At 39.9% G+C, this 25,172-nt stretch overlaps 3 protein-coding genes across 3 annotated transcripts; 2 read left to right on the forward strand and 1 right to left on the reverse strand.

Annotated features, from left to right (window-relative positions):
* The first annotated feature begins 3,542 nt into the window (after nucleotides 1–3,542).
* On the forward strand, nucleotides 3,543–5,862 carry LOC117631939 (pentatricopeptide repeat-containing protein At3g02650, mitochondrial). The gene has a single exon (XM_034365281.1). It carries the CDS (start codon nucleotides 3,681–3,683, stop codon nucleotides 5,409–5,411), a length of 1,731 nt encoding a protein of 576 aa, XP_034221172.1. The 5' UTR covers nucleotides 3,543–3,680; the 3' UTR covers nucleotides 5,412–5,862.
* A 6,897-nt stretch (nucleotides 5,863–12,759) lies between these two features.
* LOC117631940 (protein ASYMMETRIC LEAVES 2) lies at nucleotides 12,760–13,500 on the reverse strand. Its single transcript, XM_034365282.1, has one exon. It carries the CDS (start codon nucleotides 13,498–13,500, stop codon nucleotides 12,760–12,762), a length of 741 nt encoding a protein of 246 aa, XP_034221173.1.
* An 8,413-nt stretch (nucleotides 13,501–21,913) lies between these two features.
* LOC117630640 lies at nucleotides 21,914–22,486 on the forward strand. Its single transcript, XM_034363335.1, has one exon. It carries the CDS (start codon nucleotides 21,914–21,916, stop codon nucleotides 22,484–22,486), a length of 573 nt encoding a protein of 190 aa, XP_034219226.1.
* The last annotated feature ends 2,686 nt before the right edge of the window (nucleotides 22,487–25,172 follow it).

Raw genomic sequence — 25,172 nt, forward strand, 5'->3', positions numbered from 1 at the left:
TCAATCAGCTGGTGGGGTGGGTCCCATAGGTGCCACATCAGCATTTAATGATTGATCGTCTGGTCAACTTAACGAAAGGATGAAATTGGACGATGTTGAAAACGTAAGGGTGTAAATTGATAAAACTGATACCTTGGGGCCCAATTTAAACAATACTCTAAACCAACAGGGCTGATTGGGTGGGTCCCACGGGTGCTACATCAACATTTAATGATTGATCGTCTGGTCAACTTAACGAAAGGATGAAATTGGATGATGTTGAAAACGTAAGGGCGTAAATTGATAAAACTAATACCTTGGGGCCCAATTTAAGAATGACTCTAAACCAACATGGTGTCTTTTGTCGTTAGCCCTTATTATTAGTTTTTTTGTGACACAAAGTTAGGAACGGGGACTCGAGAGTGAGGAAACTTACACAAACGGATACTGTGGGAGTTTGAACTTATGAGACCATTTGGAAGCACACCAAAAGTATGGGACAATCCAACTAACACACTCATTGGTTTTATGAATGTAGTTGGCTTTATGCCTTTTTGTGTTTCATTTAGTTGAACTCATATTTTGAGTTCACCTTTGTGTAAATGGCTTTGGCCTTTTATTTAATAAAACTTGATTCTGACAAAATAAAATAAAATTGAGTAATGATTTAATTGTTCTCTTGGGCATTTACTTGCGCAATGCTAAAAATAGAAAGAGGGCAGAAGAATGCATTTTAAATTTTATTTTCTTTGTTTGAAATAAAGTATTTTAGAAATTTAGTGTTTTTTAGTTTTAATTTGTAATTTTCAAAATCCATTTATTTTTTTTTCCAATTCAATTTGTTATATTTTAGTATTTTAAAATGATACAGTTTTTTGTTTTTTTTTTTTTGGGGGGGTTCATGTGATTGATACCCGAGTCTATAATTGATTGCGGATGGAGTAACTTAACACTGTGTTTGGTGGCTAGGACTAGATTAAACTATTTCAATTAAAATTGACAAGAGTCCTAGCTGTTGTTTGGTGCACTGGGACTGAACTTGTTAAAATGAATAAGAGTCCAATATATTGTGTCTTCCAAGTTCCATATAGAAGGATGAGACTCATAATGACTCGCTTGAACTCAACTCCAATCCAATCCAAACCGGGCCACCAAAGGTACTACCATACTAGGGATCAAAAAATTTCCATTAATGAAAGATGTAAATCCATTGGAAAATAAAAAATATGCATATCGGATAAATTGATAAGTCAGGCATTCCCAGCCTACCAAGCGAAACCAGTGGTTTCGATGGGGAAGAGCTTTTCTTAAAATGGGTTTTTATGATCCAATAAAGAATATAAAAAAAGAAATTCAAATTTGGAAGATTTGAGTGGGATTGCTAGACCCAGAAGTTTGGTTATGTAGTTTTTTCTTCTTCTGAGCTTCGGCTCCCTTAGACTATCTCCAATGGTGGAAAGGGCCAAATGTCAAATTTTGGCAATATAGCCTAGATGGAATCCCCAGTGCATGTATAGGGCCATGCAAAATATCAATCCAATCAATATCTTGGGTAGAATAACAGTACACGTTTTGCCTGGACTGAAATTTGGTGGAGCACACTAACACAACCCATTTCCCTGTGTGCAAAGTTAATTTTGTGGACCCATTAGAGTTAAACTATTTTTAAACAATTTAATAAAGCTACAAACTCAAAATTTGAGTCCAGAGGGTTGGGGGAAAAACAGTTTGAATCTGGGCAATATATGAATAGTTGTATTTTGAATGGTGAAAATTTAGGTTTGGCCCCTTTAGCATTGGATGGATATGGCCTTAAGCCATCTCCAACACATGAGGCCAAACATAAAATATCCCAAATTTTAGCCCATTTCCTCTTCTAACTCTAGAAATCAAGGGGTCAAAATTTGGGACAAACTTGAGGCCAAGTACTAGTCAAACTATTGCCTTGACTGGAATTTTTTTTATGTGGAGCCCACGCAGGCTGACGTAACCCATGTGTACCGTTGGAATCCAATGACAACAATTTAAACATCCCTTATATATATTCCAATAGTAACCCCAATCAACGATCTAGATTAAATCCGTACTATTTTAACGGTAAAAAAAAAAAAAATCCAACGGCTGAAATTTAAATCCAACAATCAAAATAATATTTTAAATTAATTTAAATCAGATCCAACCCCAAAACTCACTCCAAACTTTATAAATACCCACTCATTTCTCAAATAATCCACCAAAAATTATATTTGTGTAATTTCAATTTTTTTAGGTTAAATGGTTCAAAAAATTAAATTGTGATTTTATTAAAAAAGATTAAATGAAGAAAGGTTATCCATTTAAAAAAAAAATTAGACTTAAATAATTTAATAAAATTACGGACTTAAAATTTGAGTATGAAGGGTTGGGGTAAAAAATGGTTCGAGTCTTGGCAAAACCTAAATAGTTACTTTTGAAAGGGAAAAATTTGGGTTTAGCTCCAAATAGGTTAGAGAATGCCTTAGAACCAAAAAATAAAAAAATAAAAAATCAAATTTGTGAGTCGCCTAAAAATGAGGGGAGGAAAGTGAAACTCCAGCGAAAATACAAGAAGAAAAATAATAAGCCTTTTTTAATGTAAAATAATAATAATAATTAAGCCTTTCTTTTAGAGTTTTTCTATTTAAACCTCGCGCTTTTTTTTGTTCACCTCAATATTTAAATTATTAAGCTCTTAAGTTTTATTATTGTGTAAAAAGACAAAAAAGGTCATCCAACTTAATATCATCAAACTTAATATTTAACCCTAATACATCTATACACACATCTCACCACTCTTCATATTAAGTTTTAGAAAAACACAAACTTCTCTACATTCTATTGCTAGATTACTCTTCTCTTTCAATCCAAGAAACCTACTACACTCTCATCTTCTCTTCATAAACCCAAAATACGGTATGCAAATAGTGGCTTGTGGGTCGTCAATTGAGGTATGTAATGTGAGATTGTTTCTTGGTTTGGGACTCCTCCTAGAATTAATGAGGATGTTGTGCTTAAAGATTTGCTGTAATTCTGAGGTTGAAATGAACTTAGAGCATCTCCAACCAATGTGTCAAAAGTGTCACATACACTCCAACCGATATGTCGAAACTGATGTTGAATGAAGGCCGGAGGTTGAGATGTTATTTTTGACATCCCAAAAGCAAGATGTCAAATGAATATTTTTTTCTTTTTAATTAAAAATAAATCAACACTAAAATGTAATAAAATAAATAATTTAATTTGACATATCGGGTGGACTGTAAAACTGTGTAAGATGTCAAATTGCCACATTAGTCATCAAATTAGTGAAGGGTAAGATAGTGGGGTGTGGGGTGTAGGGTTGATGAATTTTTTAATATATATTTTTTCTGTTGGGTGTATATTTATGGGTAATTTGGGAAGATAATGAGATTTTCTTATAGATTGAGAAAATTTGAATTAGAAATTGGAATTAACTTAGATATGGGGTGAACAAAAAGATACGTGAGTTTAAATATAAAAACTATTCCTTTATCTAAAACCTGTCAAATTGAAATTAGGTAAGAGTGATTCGGGTTGTACCCAAATGCATAAGCGCACCTTCATTTCTGCACTTTGCCCCGAATTAGGGTTTTTGATCTCTCACTCTCACTCTTTGAGTTACACATAAACCACGCTGGGAGCCCCCCATAGCCGAGAGAAAGATGTGGAGGTCTGTTGTGACAGCAAGAGCTTCTCTTTCGACACAGGCGGCACAGAAGTTGTGTGCAACTCGAAACCATAAGGTGCTTTCCTCTAAAACCCTAACACTAGTTTATCAATCTCCTCATTTTCCGACCAGATCCTCTCTCTGCCAAACCCGTAGGTTCCTTTCTCAGCTCTCAGAAAACCCTAGTGATTCTGATTCAACTGAAGGACAACAGCTATCAGTGGACTTTGGTGAAAATGGTGATACACAGAGGGAAAATCTTACCCCTGGGAATGGGCTTGTTGGAGAGGAAAAGGGTGATACTCAGATGAACATTTTTTCCCCCTCTGATGTAGAGTTGGGGGAAGTGGAAGAGGTTTATGAGATTGATTTGGAGCAGTTGGAGAGTTTATTGTCTCTTCTTCAGAGCAGTGCTGATGGGTGTCTTGAGTCTAGTTTTGATGGTTTAAATTTGACTTTACATCCAGAGTTTGTGATTAAAGTAGTTGAAACCCCACTTGTTTTGGGTGAGAATTTGATTAGGTTTTTCAAGTGGGCGTTGAAGGAGAAACCCGAGTTTGGTGTCACTACGCACATACTGGATGCACTTGTTCGAGCGACATGTAGTGGCCTCGTTAGGAAGAGAGATGTGTATTATTTGTGGGATTTAGTTAAGGAGGTTGGTGAGAAGGAGAACACTGTGGTGCGTGTGAAAATTCTCAACGAATTGATATCTTCATTCTCAAAATTGGGTAAAGGGAAAGCTGCTTTGGAGGTGTTCAACAAGTTTGGTGATTTTGGATGTGTCCCAAATGCAGATACATATTACTTTACAATTGAAGCACTTTGCAGGCGTTCAATTTTTGGTTGGGCTCAGTCTGTTTGTGAGAAGATGCTTGATGCGGGAATCTTGCCTGACGGTGAGAAAGTTGGTAGGATCATATCCTGGTTTTGCAAGGGTAAAAAAGCTAAAAATGCCCATTTGGTTTATTCCTCGGCGGCGAATGTGAAGAAGCAGTACCTGCCTCCCGCTTCGGTTTATTTTTTGATCAGTTCACTCTGTAGGGAGGATGAAACCGTTAAATTAGCTCTAGATATGTTAGATGATTTTGTTGGTGAAGCACGGAAATATGCGATTAAGCCCTTTTCAGCTGTTGTTCGAGGTTTGTGTAGGACAAAGGATGTCGATGGGGCCAAAAAATTGCTTCTTGAGATGACAATGAAGGGCCCACCTCCAGGAAATGCAGTTTTCAATATGGTAATCAATTGCTATTGTAAGGCTGGGGATATGGGAGAGGCAATTGAGATGATGAATCTAATGAAGAGTAGGGGGTTGAAACCAGATGTGTATACTTACACTGTTATCATGAGTGGTTATACAAATGGAGGTCAGATGGAGGAGGCTTGTAAAATATTATCCGAAGCCAAAAACAAGCACCCCAAATTGAGTCCTGTGACTTACCATACACTCATCCGTGGGTATTGCAAACTGGAAGAGTTTGATAAGGGTTTAAAGTTGTTGCGCGAGATGAAAGATTCTGGGGTCCAACCTAATGTTGATGAGTACAATAAGTTGATCCAATCTCTTTGCCTCAAGGCCTTGGATTGGGAAACAGCAGAAAAACTACTTGAAGAAATGAAGGATAATGGGTTGCATCTCAATGGGATTACTCAGGGTCTTATAAAAGCTGTGAAGGAACTGAAGGAGGAGAAAATAGACACTGAGAATGTAGTTGCAGAAGCCTAAAATGGTCATCTGGTTTTTGGTATGTGGATCTTATGATGAAGACTGGGGAAATAAAGTGAAGCTTTGCGGTTTATTTTGTTCATGCTGATAGTTATGCATCTCCTCTTGTCAATCATATACAAAAGGAAGATTGGTGTTTTTCAATCTTTTCTTGCCTTTTTCCCTTGGACTTGTATGCTACAACCTTCAGAGCTAAGCCAGAGGTATGCGCCTTAAAAGTCAGGACTGGGTCCTCTGCTTGCAACATGCAATTTTTGAAGCCTTAATTTTCTTTTGGGGTTTGTCCATTTGCTACATCTTGATATCAGTGGGTTTTTGATATTTTAGCGTTTATCTTCCTTTTTAAAAAAATGAAATTTATACCCTTTTTTTTAAAGAATTTGATGTGATTTTTTGTTCTTAAACACTATTTGAAGGTTAATATTACTTTCTAAGATGCAGTTAAAGCTCAGAGGCATTGTTGGAGCTTTGGTATTTGTCCTGAATGAGGAAATTTTGTAAGTCAATAAGGTAAGAAATGATTAGTATTTTTTTTTTTTAATAAACTCCGTGTTTCTTATAAAAAATGCAAAAGCGAAAAGCATTAGGGCCACGATTGCGTCGTTGATATTGCTTTGTAATTTTGAGACCGAGTTACATGAAAAGGAATTATGGGTATCCATTGAACAGATTATGTCTGGTTAGCTAGGAAATCTTCTGGTATAAAGAAGATCATTGTGTGAAGAAGGCGAATCAGATCTTTGTCTTCTGATTAGGTATATATATAATGTACACACAGTGAGATTCTCTCTACAGGATGTTCATCTTTTATTAAAGGACGGATTAGCAATAACGTGTCAATAACATAATTCATTGGGATGTATTTGTTGGTGGCATGCCATTGACTTGTTATTGGCGTGTTGTTGCCAATCTAAAGAAGGATGGATGACAAGGATGGATGACATGCATATAGAGAAACCATATATACATTTAGTGGCGGATTAGATCTTTTGACTTCTGATTCAAGTTAGAAGAGTTGTACCAATATTTAAACCATTAGATGTGGCATTTATTTTGGTCTGATAAGTTTCAATTTTGGAATCTTGAATGTTAGGAAACTATATAGCACATAGACCAAACCACCCAACTACCTTTCTAAGAGTTTCTCAAGTAGCCTAGACGCGTGGTGGCCTAGAAAACTTTATCTGTGCTCTATTTGGACCTTATAAGTATCTGTCCTTGCTTGCTGCACACCCATTTCACCACTCGTCCGGCGATAAGAATTTGTTTTGGATTGTTGAGATTTCTGTGTTAGTTCGAGTTGGTAAACTTGTTCTGTTGAGGATTTATTGTATTTGGGATCCTAGCTAAATTTCAATTCCTAATTGAAGAATATAAAAGAGCAAAGCCGTGTTCTTCTTCTTCAAAAGCCTCCAATCCTATCTCCCTTTCCAAAGTAGCTTAAGTTGAAAATTGTCGTATTTATGACATTACAACGGTTGGCTCTGAGTGCCTCTTGGAGGAATAGAATGGGCCTCAAAACATTTGCAATGTCCCCTTCCCCTGCTGCCTTCCTACCAGAGGATAAGAATTAAAATGTTGTATGGTCTGTCTTTCCTTTTTTAACTGTTTCAATACGAAGCAAACTCGGTTATAATGTAGAAATCTACTAGTAGGAGTAGCTATCAAAGTTAAAAAGAGTTAAGAGGATGTGTCAATATATTGTAAGCATAGAAGGTGGACTCCGTTAAAAGATGGGCAGAGTTGCTTGCTCCTCTGAGTGCAGAAGCAGAGAGCTAGCTACTATCTGTGGACCATCTTATCAGTTTCAACTTTCACCTTCATTTAGTTGCCATGTTTCTTTACTGGATACTTTTTCACTCCCTCATGCAGCGTTTATAAAGATCGCTCAAGTTGGATTCCATCTACCTTAACAAATCCGAAGGAGTGAGTTTCTTTAGCCTACAGAGATCTGAGCTCGATTGAGTCATGTAATTGCATTTTAAGAGTTTCGTCTTTCTTTGAACTTTTTTTAAATGATAAATTCCAATAAATTCCAAAATTGGAAAGAAAATGATAAGCCAAAAGCCCTGTAAGGTAAGAAGACGACAAAGAATATGAAGACCTTGATACAGTCCCAGTGATTCATGTCATTTGCAGGTATACTTTTTCAACTTGCTCCAATATGTCTGTCACGCTTTGAAGTTACATGTAAAGAAACCAAAAATGAAACAAAATGCTTAATTTGAACTTGTACCATGTGACATGATGATACTTGCCTCATCAATTACTGATATATGAATCATAATAAATAAATACAGCGTAGGAGCTCGTAATTGAAGTCAAAAGACAGGGTAATTTCTATAAATTAGGATGAAATCATGCTTGTATTTCATAAATTGAAATAAAGGGATTTAGACATAATTGGGTGACGATACTATTTCAGAGATGAAATCTATTGCAGAAAGGCATATGTATATATGAAGAAGAAGAAGAACCATAAACAAACATTTTAAGGGCCTGTTTGATAATTATTTTAATTTTAGTTTTTAATTTTTATTTTTTATGCTAGAGTATAGAAGAAAAAGAGGGAGAATGAAAGTGATAATGAAAGTGGAGATGAGATTGAGATGGGAGGATGGGAGAGGGAGGAGTAATAAAAATGAAAATAAAAATTAAAAAGTGAAATATATTTGAAATTGTTTTCACTTTTATTACTCTCATTTTTTTTTATATTCTGATAAAAAATTAAAAATTAAAAATTAAAAATTAAAAATAAAATGATTATCGAACCGACCATAACATTTTCTTTTCTTTGGTTAGAAGGACGAGTGCGAAGATCGAGTGGGTGAGGTTCTGAGTTTTTGGAGCTTGTGAGGAGTATATATGAAGTTTGGAGGAGACAAAAGATAGGTATTTAAGGAAAAAGGGAAGAAAAAGAGGATGTAACAGGTGTTGCTACGTACATACTGAAACGTTGTTATCTTTTCTTTCTCTGTCATCTATTCTTTTTGTAATGGAACCATCTAATATAATTATTGGAAACCGTGTGGGGGCCAGATTCCAACAAGGGAAAAGGGAAGCTGTAAATTGCAAAAATTGTAAGTCATAAAAAAAAGATGGAAGTAAAATTGTAAGAGGAATGTTAGCTGCTTTCCTTTGTTGTCTTTCCCTTCTTGCTTTCACCATTCAGTTCGTGTGTTATTTATTTATTTATTAAAAAAGAGTATTAGTATTTTATTGATAAGAGGAACAAAACGAGTACAAAGTTATTATGGTGTCAAATATGAATAAATATTCTCTATGAACTAAACGTAACAACAAGTTTAATTGATTTAGGGAGAATCACGAACAACCCACAAAGTGATTAAAATATATGATTCAGCAACTAAAAGCACGCCTACTTAAACATACCATACAAATATGTCTCACAATGGCAGAACTGCTCCACATCCTTGCGAACAACTCGAAAAGAGTCATAACGCCATATTAGCTAAACTCATAGTGTAATACCGGCTAAACCCAAACCCCGACACAACCCAATATCTTCCCTGCATTGTAGCTTCAAACTCATGTTGAAGGCTGACAACTAGAGGCAAATTCTTGTGTAGCCAAAAAACGACGACTATCAAGGCGATGACAATATTTCACGGTGGCTATTTTCACACCACAAAACAAATAACAAAGCAAAGAAAAGAAAAAGGGACCCAAGAAGAGGAGAGAGAGTATAAGAAGAGGAGAGGGGATGGGGAATGGAGGAGGGCTGTCAACCCTCAAAGGGGGTGGTAACTAGGGTTTCTTTCCTTAGGATTTTCTCACATAAACTTTTTCTTATTACTTTTTCTTCCTATTTAGTTTGTGTCATGTGTATTCTATTCATATATAAATTCATATATTATGTGTTTAAAAAAACTCTTGAACATCTTTGCAAGCAAAATATTATATTTTATATTCAAATATATTATGTTTGAATTAGATATACGTGACACAAAAATGAGAAACACAAAAGAAAAGATATCTAACATTCCTCAAACACAATGGAGAGAGAGAATAGTCAACGGCCAGGCAGACTCTGGAATAATACTGATCTGAGCAGTGATGACAGCTTTGCTGTGCTGAGGATTAGTCATATCTCATATTCATGCTCTCTCTGCTTGCCTGCCTGACTACGGTTAGAAATAGAGAGAGAGAGAGAGAGAGAGAGAGAGAGAGAGAGAGAGAGAGAGAGAGAGAGCGTATAGCTTAGCCAGTGTCGTGTTGGCACTATCCAATAAATGCAATGCAAACGGGCGGGCCTTATTGAGTAGTAAATGGGGGATTTGTATGGGATCCCCTTGTGCCTGCGTTGTGGGGTAGTGTTCTGCGCAGAGGGACAACACGAAAATAAATGCTAATATTACCCCCAAAAAAACACACACACACACCCACGACTCACGAGGAGACACTTTTATGGTTTCTTTGTTTCCATTTTATTCACTGATTATTTGCTTTGCCTCCGCAACAACCACAAGACGTGCTTTGCTTGTGTCGGAATATCTCCTTTCAAACCTTATTGTTATAAGAAAGAACTCTAGTTTTAAAAAGAAATACACAAACAATCAAACAAAAAAAGCAACCAAAATCCAAAATAAAAAAAAGAGATATATCAACTCTTAACCGAAAGCGGAGTGAATATATCATATATGATGTGCGAATATGTAAGTATATATATATATATATATATATATATGTATGCATCTCTTCTTCAATGACAATGTTGCCCACTTGCTTAATACATGTACTCTGTACAGGGGCTTATATGCTTATGCATGATGAATGAATGAATGCATGTATGTATTAATTCGCCATGCCATGCAATGAGAACATAGCATGCGTCAGCATTTGTAGTACCCTGCCTGATGGCTGATGGGTATGCGAGAGACACTGGCGAATGCATTTAAAAGCAAAGCGATCATTACACTAACGTCATCATTGTCATGCATATAAATTTTTTTTTTCATTTTGATTTGACTTTTGTTAGAGATTTGAATTGACCTTGTTTTGATTTTGAATTGAACGACCAACCAAGACCAGCCTAAGGAAGAAATTGGGATCCTCTTTTATTTTACACATACTGAGTAGTCTTACACTGACCACCTATCAAATTAAAGATAGACCAGCTAGCTAGTATGGATGAATATGAAGTATCTCATCTCATCTGCTATTAACTTCAATTAAATTCATGTCTATCTCCCTCTCTGTCCCCTCCTCCTCCTCCTCCTCCTACTTGCTCTCTCTCTCTCTCTCTCTCTCTCTCTCTCTCTCTCTTGTGCATCGGATTTTGAGTTTTTTTTTCATTAAAGTGACAGTAGTAAATGGCCATGACATCTTTTCTGGAATGGCCTTTCATGTTTCTGGCAGAGAGAGAGAAAAAAGGGTAACTCTTGAGGGTTGCCTTAATTTCCCATCCACCTATCAGCCAGTATCTTTGTCTTATTCCGTTGTCTTGTGCCTTTGTTCGGAAAATGCTTTATTTATACTTGACAGTGTCCGCGACATCCAAACTAATTTAACTCATGCATTTACTATCTCAATATTATTTCGAAAGGCAGTATGCTGGTTGCTGCTTAAATTATTCTTTTTGCTGCGTCTGTCCAAAGTTCCAAACAATCAGATTATAAATATATAATTTTTTTGAAAAAAGGAAGTCGCTAGCTGTTGCAAAATTTGTTGCAACGCAACTTGGAGCCTACAAATACCTTTAAGCAGTAGACCCAATTTCTGACAGAATTTTTCTTATAAGCTAATTGTAGAAATTCAAATGGTACGATCACCAAAGCTTCATGTACTGCACTCTGGCTCTGGCTCATTATATGTCAATTAATTCAACAACAAACAAACAGTAAATGTCAATTGATTTATGAAATGTCTTGACACCCAGGATCGAAACCTCAAAGTTGTCTTTCCTCCCAATGTACCCAAAAAAAAAAAAACCTAACTAGGGTCCTTCCTTGTGCATGTAAAATAACTATCTATAAAGAAAAATCACAACGATACATATAAAATATATGGGATGCTTTCGACTGCAAACATACTTTTTACTGTTGAGACAAGAGTGCAAAAGGGTAGAAACAAATCTAGACCCACCGTGCCAGCTGCCTAAGAGGACAAATCCGACTTACTGGTGGTGTTACTGTGAGAGTACTGCAAGATCAAGCACAGTTTTGTGGGAAAAATTCTTTTCTCTTTTTTATTTTTATTTTTCGGTTTTTCTTGTTCTCCTTGGAAGAGGAAGGATCGCAATATTGTGCATGAAAAGACATGTAGTTGAGATATGTGTGAAACTAATTCAAAGAGACATAAATTAACTAGATATATAACTAATCAGAATAAACTGTAAACCCTCTCTCTCTCTCTCTCTCTCTCTCTCTCTCTCTCTCTCTCTCTCACACACACACACACACACACACACATCACTGTCTCTTTTGGCTCTTGAAATCTCTCCAATTGTTCCTTGAGATTTGATACCTGCATTGCATACCAAACCAAATTGATAGGAAACGGTTACTAAATCATGTATTTGTGGAATTATGATTTACAAAGCAAAAAATAATTATACAACTTGCTAATTAGGATCAATCCCCCAGACCCAGAGAGAGAAATTTTTAATTAAAAAAATGGTGTCATATTTTTACAATTGCTTGAGTTGAGATTGTCATACAACCGTGCGCAGTGTAAGGCATAATCTGAGAGTCAGGCAGGACACACTGAGTGCTATATTACAATCCCAACTGTTGCGTTTATTCGTTTTCAGTAAGAAGTTTTTTTAATTTTTTTACGTATATTATTTGTTAAAAAAGAAGAAGAAAGAATTGATACGAGTAATTTTTGTAGGTAGCCATTTTGGTCAACACTCAACAGTGGGATTTGTGTCTTGTTCCTTTTCTTTATAATTAAGTTGGAGTTTTTTCGGATGCACTTATTAACTTGGATTATTTTATTGATAATTTTCATGTGAGAAACTTGAACTTGAGTATTTAAATTTTGCATACAAACCCTATACAATTAATATTATTGAAAACCTTATAACTAATTATGATCAGCAATTGGCCTAATTGGCAGATTTCAATGAAACCCTAATTGTACGAAATTGATCATACAGAACAGAACCAATTAACGCCACTTAATAGATATCCATTTTGTGGCCTCAAGTCAAGAGCGGAAATAACAACAAAAACAATGAAAAGAAGAAGGAGAAAAATGATCCATCGATGGATATGACAATGAAAATGACAAACAACGCACATATAATTTGTAAATGTAATAGGGCATACCTTAATTAATTCGATGCAAGTTGTTGAAAGTAAGGAAATGATGGAGGAAATCCTAATTAAGAGGGATCAATGGTTCGGCGATCGTCTCCAGCAGCAGCCCTAGGTTGCTGGAACTGATGAGTGAGTTGGCCATGAATGCCACCCGCGGCAGCGGAGACGTTCATGGCTAAAAGGCTTGCATCGTAGTTGTTTCCGGCATCAAAACTCCTGATCATCATCTGTTGCTGATGTTGATGGTCTCGATCTCTAGGGAAAAACTGGTGGGGGTAGTGATCTCGGCCTCCGCCGCCACCTGAAATGAGATTGATTCCCATCCCCAAGTTGTTGTTGTTGTTGTTGTGTAAGGTGGAGGAGGAGGACTGTAAATGAAGAGGGTGGTGGGTGTGGGCTGCGGCAGCAGCGGCGGCGGCGGCTATGAGACCGTGGCTGGCAGTGAGGCCGTGCTGCAGGTTCTGATATTTGGAGAGTTCGGATTTGGCACAGGTAAGATCCATCTGAAGCTGGCGGAGTTGGTGTTGGAGGAGAGAGATGACTCCAACGCAGCCGTAGACGGGATCGCGGAGGCGCATGTCAGCCTCGTAGGCAAGAGAGTTGACGGCGTCCTCACGCTGGTGGGGGTGCAACTCGTTAAGCAATTTGGTGACGTTGCTTGCCCCGAACACTTTGTGAACGTTTGCAAACTTCTGCGGCTGGTCCGGTGGGAAGTAGGGTGCAAATACACACTCTGGCTGGCACTTGCGTCGCAGGAATTTGCACGCCGCGCATGGCGAATTCGATGACGACGATGATGATGCCATCATTCCACCTCTTCCTACTCTGCAACGATTAATTAATTAATTAACTAATGAATGTCCCGGGCCTTATTAATATTGATTTTGAATTCTTGCACTCAAGAACAAATGAGTCTACTTTTGACAATAAAAAAGGAAGAAACGTACTTGTAGGAAAATAATTAAAGATTCTTGAATAGAACCAAGTAGAGAACAAGTATACACAAAGAAACAAATTTGGATTAGGAGGACGAAATGCGAAATCTATGGCAGCCGCTTGGCCATAATGGCATAATTTGGATCAGGATACTAAAGGCAGCACCGATCAATCAAAGTTGGAATTTCCCTATGAATTACCTTAATCAATTCCAAAAAAAGAAAAAAAGAAAATCAAAGTTGGAAATAATCGAAATTTGCCCGAGTTCATCCGAAATTGGTATGGCGGAAGGAGAAAGTGAAAACAGAGTACGAAAACATTGACATATACCCTGCTGCAGGATCTGGTGCCAGCTATTCTTTCCTAATACCTTTTTTCTTTAAAAAAAAAAAAAAATCAAAAAAACATCTTTTTTCGTTTTGACTCAAGTATAAGAGATCTGGCTTACTGCTGTAAAAGGCAAGTTAGATATAAAGAATTAATATACACTGAGTAATGAGCATATATATACATGAATATTATACATATAACTAGTATTTTCTAGTGTAGTTCTAGTTACCCAGAAACCCTAGGCGGCAGCGGTGCAAGTATCTGTTGACTTGATGATGATAGCTATTAGCTAGAGAGAGGAGAGGGATGGAGGAGAGAAAAAGAGATAATTTGAGGGCTGGGTCGTGGGTCGGTAGGGTTTTGATTTTGAACCTTGATGATGAGGAAGGAGAGGGAGGAAGCATAAAGTAGTTTGTATAATAATATTTAAATTAAAAAGAAAGGTGATTTACCCGTGGGTTTGAGCTTGAGAGATTGGATCTCGTGAAGGAAGGAAGGAGTTCAAGGAAAAAAGGTCTCTCTATCTATTTCACTGTTTTCGATGAACACTTTGGAAGCAGATCTTGCTTGACTTTCATACTAAAGATATACATAGATAGATGTATTACTTCATTTTTCTGTCTCTGCAAAGATTTATTATATCAAACGGGACTACTTAGTTTTAATTAATTCAAGACTTTCTTGGGATGATAGTAATAATAATAAGCTTATCAAAAAATAAATAAATAATGTCTAAAAAAGCAAAAAACAAAGGCTGGCCATGGGATGGGTCCTCCTGGGAGCAAGAATGAAAAAAGAATAAGAATTAAGAGGAGTCTGACTCAATGACTCTCTCTGACTATGTGGGGGGAGGGGAGGAACTTTGATGAGAGAGAGCCACTTCTCTTGTATTCTTCTTCCTTTATATATATTGTCCTCAAAGTTTAGCAAAAAGAATAATCATACTATTTATGCTAGCTGAAATTTTAAAAGATGACAAATGGGAGGGGAGAGAGAGAGAGTACTTGTGGTGGCCTCGATTTCTTCGGTCAAACCTTCTTATTTTCTTGATGAAACTTTTACTAGCTAGTAGACTTATTTGTGAATATGGAACATCAACACGAAGCCTTCCAACTATATAATTCTCATCTCTTGAATCTCCTCCACTGATGACTGATGGATGTTTATTTCTTCTTCTATCTTCTTCTCTGTTTCAACTATCTGGTTTTTTTCATTTTCATTTTTTCTTCTGAGCTGAGCTACTTTTGAGGAGAAGGAAGCGGTGGAGGATACCTATTTTATATATCTAAGAGGCTTCATGCAAATGTCGTCTTCTTTTTAATTTGGCACTCTTTCTCTTAGGGATGGCTTCTAATTGTTCGCCGGAAAAACAAATGGCACGGAATAAGCATATAAAGATGATGATCACACAAGGCAGTCCTAAGGCTAAGGAAATGACTCGTACATGACTTGAGTACCGTACGTTGAGGGAGAGAGAGATATATAGCCTTGGGTGCGAGGCAGGGAAAATTCTCCCAGAAGCAGAGGCTAAGAAGACGCGGAGAAAGCAAACACAGAGTTGATGATAGTTGGTGTTGGCGAGTGGGCGGTCAAATAGTGATAGAAAAAAGGCAATTTGGTTGAGGGCCTTGACCTTGACCTTCAGGTTGAGGAGGGTATATTAGAGAGGAAGTACATAATGTGGTATATAAATGTGGTAATGCTTATGCCTAATATTACCTATTTAACATACATTATATTAACTAATTAACTAATTAATTATAGAGAGGGGAAGGGAAGGATATTTATGATCTATCTCTCCCTCCCCCCTAAATTTTTTTTTTTATAACAGGAATATCACTGATTTGTTATCTCCAACCAATAATACAATTACATGTAAAAATGTTATCTCATGTGTCATTGTGTTCACTGACGGAGCCAATGCATGCCCAGAGTGGGCACTGGCCCCCTCTCAAATATTGTATAGACAATTATATGTTAGTGATATTGTAAAAATATTATAAAATTCCTCACAAATTCTTAAATGTCCACTATTTTCTTTGCTTCTCTTTCATTCTCATGTCTAAATTTCTTTTGAATTGCATGTATTTGTTATCATAAAAGAGTGATAGGTTATTTATTCAAAAAATTAAGAATTTTTTATTTAGAGAATTAAGGATTTCTTAAAAACTAGGTTGATTTGTCATAAAAGAAAAAGTTTGAATTTTTAAGGGTGCCCCCTCTTATTTAAATTCCCAGCTTCACATCTGATTGTGTTATTGATCAGGAATAGCAAAAAGTATTATCCCCATTACATAAGAGTTTCTCTCCCCTCTTTCAGCCTCCCATTCTCATTTTAATTTCAGAAATTGGAGTATGTGATGTTGGTAGTGACATGACCCATCTTCTCATCCCCAGTATGTACGGTAGCTACAAGTTGTAGCATATCTTTCTCTCTCTCTTTTCTATTGTTTCATTTTAAAGGAAAATGTTCAGGCTTATTATGTTTTTATACTACATTGTGTATCATCTCTTAATATAGGTGGACCCCATTGTATTAATGGACTCCACCTCTATTTTAGAACACCTTCAGTGCTCCCAATTTGCCTGGGCAGGAGGGGGTCTAGGGCCAGGGCTTGGTCTCCAGCGCGCAATAGAAGATTGGGCAGTTTATGGGCTCCGCAAGCCTGGGCAGTGTGGGAGCATATATTTTCGTCTCCAATCAGGGCACGCCACGTGGAAAAGAAAATTATCTCTTAAATTAATTAATTAAACTAGTTTATCTGATATTATCTTTATTTAAAGAGATAATATCATTAATTCAGATATTATCCAAATAAAGAGAAGATAATATCATTTAATTCAGATATTATCTTCTTAAGAGATAATATTATTAATTCGGATATTATCAAGTCCGACTCGATCCCTACGAAACCCTAGCCCCGAGGCTCCTATAAATAGACGACCTCATTCATCATTCAAGGTACTTCAAAAAACCTACTCCTAATACCCAAAGCTCTCTCTCCCTCTCCACTCTCCATATTTTCTCCACACGGCTTCGGCCACCACACACGGCTCCGACCACCTGGTTTACACCGTACATACAACTCCGTACCCTTTGCTTAGCTATTGTTTTCCTACAAACACTCGAACTAACTTAGGCATCGGAGGATCTTTGGCCAACACCCCCTGGTGTGGTCTATTTACTCCAGTCTTTTTTACAGGAATCGAGGAGGAGAAAGAAGGAAGATCGAAGGTTGAAGGATCAAGAAGCGAATATTCTCCTGCGAGATTATTTGCACAAACATTTGGTGCTTTCTTTGAGAGCACGAGTTATACTCAACGCGTGCTCAAGGAATCTGTTCCTTCTATTTTCCAAAGGAATCTGTTCCTTCTATTTTCCATTCTACTGAAGCCTTCCAAACAACCATGGTTGGAAGCAAGCGCACAAGGAGCAAAACCGCTACGATGGCTCAATCCGTGATGGCCCAAAGCTACTCCTCCCAAGATCCAGCGATCGACATGGTGGCTCAACCATCTCTTGCCACCATGAACCCACAACAAACCCTTGTTGTCGCACCACAGCAGTCGCCCCATGTGACTGGAACCATCGTGCCATCCGCCGGATTCGCAGCTAGGACCACAGCACCAGCCTCTGCCGCCGTTATACCATCTCAAGGCCTCGTGGCCGAATCTAGCCACCTTTATAGCTCCGCCGCCGAGCATGGTGAAACCTCACATCAAGGTGGGCTCACTACCACCGCCAACTTTGGCCCAATCTTAGAGCAACTTCAAGCATTCCCTCCATTGCCTCTACGCTCGACGCACGCTCCCGCCTACACAACCAATGAAACCCTAGCCCGTGTGCAATTAGGCTCCACACATTTCTTTCCTCCTGATCCACGAAGTCAAGTAGACCTTAATCTGAGAGTTGACCAGCTAACTCAGAGAATGGACGACCAAAACAATTTGATGAGGCAATTCCTCAATCAAATAATCTTGGCTCAAAACCTTAGCCTTGGACAACAGGGCGAAGAGAAAAGGATGAACGAACGCGCCGATAGGCAGTTCGGTGGGAACCAAGCAGATCGAGCAAGAGTAAGCTGACAAGGAAATGCAAAACAACGCAATCAGCTCGCCGACATATCGTAAGCATCTGCAAGCCACACTCAGAGCAGACGAAGTCTACCATCCATATTGAATTTAAGGACCAACATGCACGTTAGGTTAGGCCCACAACTTGGCATCCGCGCCCGCCTAGGCCCCCAAGGAGGTCAAACCGACAATCATCACAATGAGGATAGTGAAGAAAGACGCTTTACTACTCTCTCTCGAAGAACCAATTCTCGTCACCAAGTTACAGAAAATTCCTCTCAAACATAGTCCACTAACACGCCGCCTAGGCAGCGCAACCGAGAAAGTAGACCCTTGCAAACCAATGAGGAAGTTAATCAGCCTCGCCCAAATCATAAAGGTCATCAACGTGGCCGACCAGCCATGCGTGCGGAAGACGTTGAGAAGCTTGTGAATAACCGACTTCGAGACTTAAAGACTGGAAAAAATTTCGAAGATGCACTACGCATGGAGGTAGACCAAGCAAACTCCTCACCTTTCACCACCGAAATCTAGCAAGCTGCTCCCCCGAAACGATTCTCAACGCCCTCTTTCACATGCTTCAAAGGGGATTTCGATCCCGAAAGCCATCTGAAGCTTTTCAAGAGCCTTATGATCCCTACACAAAATTGAAGACGCGCTAATGTGCAAGGTCTTTGCAATGACTTTGCGAGGAGCAGCTTAGGACTGGTTCCACACCCTGCCATCCGGGTCGATCAGCAGCTTCAAAGAGCTTGCTTATGTCTTCACCAAAGAGTACACTTCTTATCGGACGATCAAGAAGAACCCTGACCATCTGTTCAACGTGCACAAGATGACAGGACCCGACCCAATTTTCGCTTTGGAATTCGAGCCCAGTCATGTGCGTGTCCGACACCTGGCGAATGTCGGGCACAAAAGACCCTTTTACCCTTCTCGTAACAAATTCTCTTTAAAATTTCCCTTAGACTTCTGCCGAAAATTCGGCAGAGTCTCCCCTGTATTTTGACCAATCCCAAAATTTTCCACCTGTTAAACAATCATTAACTCCATCCCAACAGCCAGAATATCCCAAGTAACAGTCCTTAACTCCATTTTTCCACTAATACTAGATATCAGAGCATGTTCTAAAGTTTTCAATGTTTCGAGGATTTTCTACAAACCTCTACCTTACTTGATGGCGCGGAAGCTACGAATGGCCCGGTAGTGGATCCCGCGTATTTCTATGGCCTGGGGGCGAAAAACAAGTTGAAAAGGTGAGTGGACAAAAATAATGTTCTTGAAAATAATTTTATAAACATAATAACCCCCATTTAAAAATAGTTAAATAAAACTAAATACGTACTCTCCATTTAAAGCAAGCTAAACTCAAGGCATCCTATATAAATCATATTCAAGCTAGAAAAGTTTCGTACAAAAGCACTGAAACCAAAGCTTGCATAAAACACGGAAATCAAACTTGTATAAAAGCTCTGTGCTCAAACCTTGCATAACTGAACAATATAAAAAGGTACCAATGCCTGAAAATTGGAAAAGCTGATATAAAATAACTGAAGGTCATAATTAAATAAGATAAAACCCAAAATCCTTTGAAAGTACCACCTATTTGTACCCCTATCATAACCGTCAATTCCCCTGGCAGGTCTCGGGTGCCACGCAGTCTACCCGAGCCGCAAACTGGCAAAATCAGGGGACTATGATCAACTGTCCCACCGGCAGATTCCTCGATGACACCAAGTCCGCTCGAGTCGCTCTGGCAGGATACAGGGGACCGTAGTCAGCCTGATCCGCAATCCTGGCAGGTCTCGGGGACACAGAGTCAGCCGAGCCGCAATCCTGGCAGGTCTCGGGACACCAAGTCTGCCGAGCCGCAAATCCTGGCACTCACGGTCCGAGCGTCCCCGAAACTCGTGAGGCAAAGTCAAGTGCACTGACATAAACTGAAATCGGACTGGATGTCCGTAGACATCGGTCCAACTGTGGGTAATCACCAAGAATAAATGGGTACACGGTGGCCTAATTAGAAAAATCTGATAACTCTCTGAAATCTGATAAGTCTGAACTAACTACTACCTTTGTATTAAAACCTTCAAGTCTACTGCTCAACCAATATTATAAAATAAAGATGTTTCACAATGCTAATCACGCTTCGAAAATATGCAATATCACTTATTCAAGATCAAATACTGAAATTATTCAAATAAACTCATTTATGAAAACTTATTTATATAAAATCAATATAAATCTCTTATGAAATCTTATTTATAGAAATTATCTATACAACTTATTTAAATAAAGCCTTTATGAAAGAAAGTCCACTCACAGATGGTCCGAGCTAATTGGACCTCATGTAGGTCTCTTCTGTGGTCCTGTCGGGCTCCTTGTGCCTGATTACCCATAATTATTAAATTAATAAGCTGCTGAATAAAAGAATTAAATTAAACATCCTGCCCCGGCTCCTAGAAATACATGTATTCAAATCCAAGTTACTCCTGAGCCCACATTAACTTTTTAGACCCTTAGATCAGTTTTGGAAGACCCGACGCTTAATTAAGCGATAAGCTGTCCGATCGGCCGACCCCGGACCCCACGGGTCCACGGCCTCCGATGGCCAATCTGGGCTTCTCTAAAGGTTCCTCATAGAGAAGGAAACGGACGGTCGGATTAGCCAAAATCGCGTTATCGCTTAAAATCCAAACCCTAGTCCCAGGGTTCGCGATTCCGGAGTATCCGGGACTCCGATTCGCAATCCGTCGAATCCTACACGATCCTAACATCATATAGACCGACATATCCGAAATTCAGCGCGATCCGATTATTTAACGATACTGCACCCACGGATCGCGCGATATGGAAAATCCGTTCGAGGCTCAAACGGACTCCGAATCGAGATCTGCGAAATCCCACGTGCTCGTGACGACACGAGGGTCACAAAACTGCACAGAATTACATCACTACCCTCGCCCACACGCTCCAACACGCGCGGGCAGCTTTGGGTGTCCAAAGCGATTTCGGGTGGCCGAAAAATCTCAGAACCAAGACTCCAAACTCCTACTCTAGGTACAACACCCCATTTGGAGTCACTTTTGTTCTTGGGCATACCCCAAAAAGTGACCGAAAATAGTAGTTTTTGGCGGCCGAAGTTTCGGCCAGATTTCAAGTCGGAAATTGAACCCCTTAGAGCTAAAATCGATCGAAACTCATATACCCATCAGATAGAACATGAAAAATAGCTGAGAAATCATACCTTACTCGATCGATTTGGTGGAGAAACGAAGGAGAATTTTGAGCTGGAAGTTCGGGTGGCTTCGAAGGAACCTCCGTCGGAAAACATGGTTTTCGGCCAGCTCAGGGCGGCCCCGGGGTTGAGGTCGGTCAGGTCTTGACGGCGACACGGAGGCGGACCCGATGGTACCCACGGCGGAGATCGGCTCGGCCTGTGGTGGCCGGGCCGTCGCCTGGAAGTCGAACGGGCGCACGGCCAAGTCGCACGGGAGAGAGAGAGGGAAGAGAGAGAAAAGTGACGGGGATGAAGAGAGAGAGATAAAAAGTCTGACTTTTTGGCCAAATTACCATTTTGCCCTTCGCGGTTTTTAGACCATATCTTCTTCGTTATGGCTCCGATTTGGGTATACTCCGTGTCTACGGACTCGTTTCGCCGCCCTCTACGCAATGGCGTAAGCGGAATTCCCAAATTATTTCTCGATTAAAAAGTCAAATTTTCCCCCATTAAAATATGCGAGGGCAAACTTGTCTTTTTGCAAAAAGATATTTTCCTTACTTTTGAGATATTTTCTTTCTTTTTAGATATTTTGTTTTGGGTTCTTACACAAGAAGTCCGATGAATCCCTCCGAGACTACATCAAGAGGTTCAAAGCAGAGATGGCAAACATTGTAGGATGTGATGACCAAATTGCATCCTCCGCCTGCAAGAGGGGGTTGCCAATTGAATGTGAGCTGTATCGCGAGCTGACCATCTCTCCTCGCCAAACATTAATAGAAGTCTTTGCTACAGCAGAGCGCTACGCACTATGGGACGACGACCAGATTACCGCGAAGAAGGCTGATCAAGCCGCTAAGCAGGTAAGCAAAGAGAACGGCAAGCACAGATCACAGCCTCAGGAAGGTGCTCCAGCAACAGAGAGCTACATCAAGTTCACTATCCCGATACACCAGATCCTAGTACAAGTAAATGACATGCCTTGGTTGAAGAAACCATCACCTTTAAAGGGAAACCTAACCAAGAAGTATACCAGTAGATACTGCACATTCCATGAAGGGTATGGTCATTATACAAACGACTGCTTCGCCTGGAAAAGGTACCTTGAAGATCTAGTCAAAGACGGCCATTGCACGAAATTCATCTCAAAGGGGGCTATTCAACAAATCAAGGATTGTGACGCAACTAACAATGAGCCTCCACGAAAAAAGCCATATGGATCAACACGATCCTAGCTTACTCTAAGAGCCCGGGCTGACCACCAGGGGGCAGAAGAGAAAGATCAAGCACGTGACTTTCGTCTTCCAAGCCGTCACTAGCTACCAAGTTATGGAAGACAAACCTTTCATCATCTTTCAATGGAAGGAAGTTCCAAGACAATGGAATGCCCATCACCTCCAGGAAAACTATCCATGAAACTCTTCACCTATCAACTGGGCTCTAAGCAGGCACCCAAGCCTCCCTCACCTCCATTGAAGACAAGTTACTTTTGATGTTACTCATGCAAGCTTATCTTTTTGTTCAATAAAGCAATGTAGTCACACAGACATCAATACAAGTTCAAGCTTTTCTTTCCAATGGAGTGTTCAAAAAAGCAATCGACACGTCTCCTGACGTAGGCCAAGCGGGCCACACTTATCGACACGTCTCTGGATGTAGGCTAAACGGGCCACTCTCATCGACACGTCTCCGGACGTAGGCTAAACTGGCCACCCTCATCGACATGTCTCCGGATGTAGGCCAAACGGGCCACTATCATTCATACGTCTCCGGACGTAGGCCAAACGAGTCATACACATCGACACGTCTCCGGACGTAGGCCAAACGGGCCACACTGATTGACACGTCTCTAGACATAGGCCAAACAGGTCACTATCATCGACACGTCTCCTGACGTAGGCCAAACGGGCCACACTGATTGACATATCTCCGGACGTAGGCCAAACGGGCCACTCTTATTGACACGTCTCTGGATGTAAGCCAAACGATCCACTATCATCGACACGTCTCCGGACGTAGGCCAAACAGGTCATACACAACGACACGTCTCCGGACGTAGGCCAAACAGGCCACTATCATCGACACGTCTCCGGATGTAGGTCAAACAGGCCACTATCATCGACACATTTTCGGACGTATGCCAAACGGGCTACTATCATCGACACGTCCCCGGACGTAGGCCAAACGGGTCACACTCATTGACACATCTCCGGACGTAGGCTAAACAGGCCACTCTCATCGACACGTCTCTAGACGTAAGCTAAACATGCCATAGCTCAGAAACACTCAAGCAATTCACAAGACACTATGTGAATTGAAGTTATTTATATATAAATATATAATAAAAAAAAATAACTGAAATTTCCATAACAAAGTGATCAACCGGCCAAGTTCAACAAAAAGAAGATGGTCAAACAAGACCAATTATTCTAAACAGAGAGCAGACTACAAAAGCTGAAAAGAAATAAATGAGTCTTCATCTACTCCGAGACGCCAACAGGAGATCCTTAATCTACAGTCTCTTTCGCATTCACCTGATCAGCCATGCTCTCAGCCGCTCCACCTGCCTGATTCGCGATATCTTCCACCACCTCTTTTTTAAAGCAGGTGAAATGTTGCTTCCCTTTGTTTTTCCAAGGAAAGACTTGAGAAAAGACCAAGATCGCCAGCCTGATGGATTTGATCAATCAGCTCAGCACAAGTGGATGAACTTGACAGAAAGTTCGTCTTGAGCAGATCATGCATGCCTGCATCCCCTGCAGGGGTGGACTTGTTCACCTTGGGATTAGCCGCTGACGTTGCAGAAGAGCCCTCGGCTCGAGCATATGACTCTCTCGTCTTCTTGGTCGCCGCCATCCTCACCTCCAAATGAGTCAACGACGCTAATCTACTTCACGCTTGACATCTCATGACTTAACTGCTGGATCATGATGATTGGGTAGATGAGAAGACCTCCCAATTCGACCTCCATCCTTTGACTGGTGCAGACGACCGAACTTCGAAGAATAATATCTGCATCTCATTGCCTCATAGTAGGTGAACTAGATCGCGCACGGACTACTTTACAGAGCAGATCACGGTCTCCAAGCTTGTCTGTAGGAGGCTTGAGTGGAACGTCCCAAATATTGCGCATATCGCAATCTGCTTGCTATCTGCACCAACGAGATGTTTAACCCTAGCTGACGACGGGGGAACATCTCCTACTTGACTCTTCTCAACAGAAAGGATCCTTGGCTTCTTCCTTAACGGTGACACATCCTTCGCCCGCGAAGTCGCAGCTTCATTTATTGAAGACTTGACATCAGCCTTCCTTCTTTATGGGGGTCCGGCAGAACACTCCTCCTACCCAGCTGGCAGATCATCAGAGACTGGACCATTCTGCTTCCATCTCTCAACACCTTGGGCAGGGGGCAGACCACCAACTTTTTTCCAATACTCGCTCAGTAGCAACCAGCGGCCACCGCCGCTCCAACCGTCTTCAGCCGCCAGTCACATCGTCAACCAGCCTAGTCCCACCCAGCTGGTCCTTGCCGCGAAAAAGAGAAGACGAAGAAAATATATACGTGCTTGACTTATCTTGGGATGCACGGCAACTCCTCTATTTGACAAGAAGTACAAATTCTCCAAGATCTTTCTCAAGCTAGAAAGTAGAGAAGTTAAGTTTGCGATGTGACACAAAGTGAAGAGAAGCCCTGTATTTATACAAGTTGGACAACCCAGGTCAAGAAGGAATCACAAGCTCATTCCTACTAGGAATCCAACTCCAACAATAGTCAGAAGCCTACACCAATTGGGAATTCGATCTGCAAAAGGAGTCCAACTCATAGAAGAAAGCCCAAACACAGTTGGAGAGTCTGAAAAAAATAATTTCATCTCCTACCTGCCACACAAGCGCCACGCAGAAGCTGGGGGGCATTTGTG

This window comes from Prunus dulcis, chromosome 6, assembly GCF_902201215.1.
Source record: "Prunus dulcis chromosome 6, ALMONDv2, whole genome shotgun sequence".
NCBI classification, from domain to species: domain Eukaryota; kingdom Viridiplantae; phylum Streptophyta; class Magnoliopsida; order Rosales; family Rosaceae; genus Prunus; species Prunus dulcis.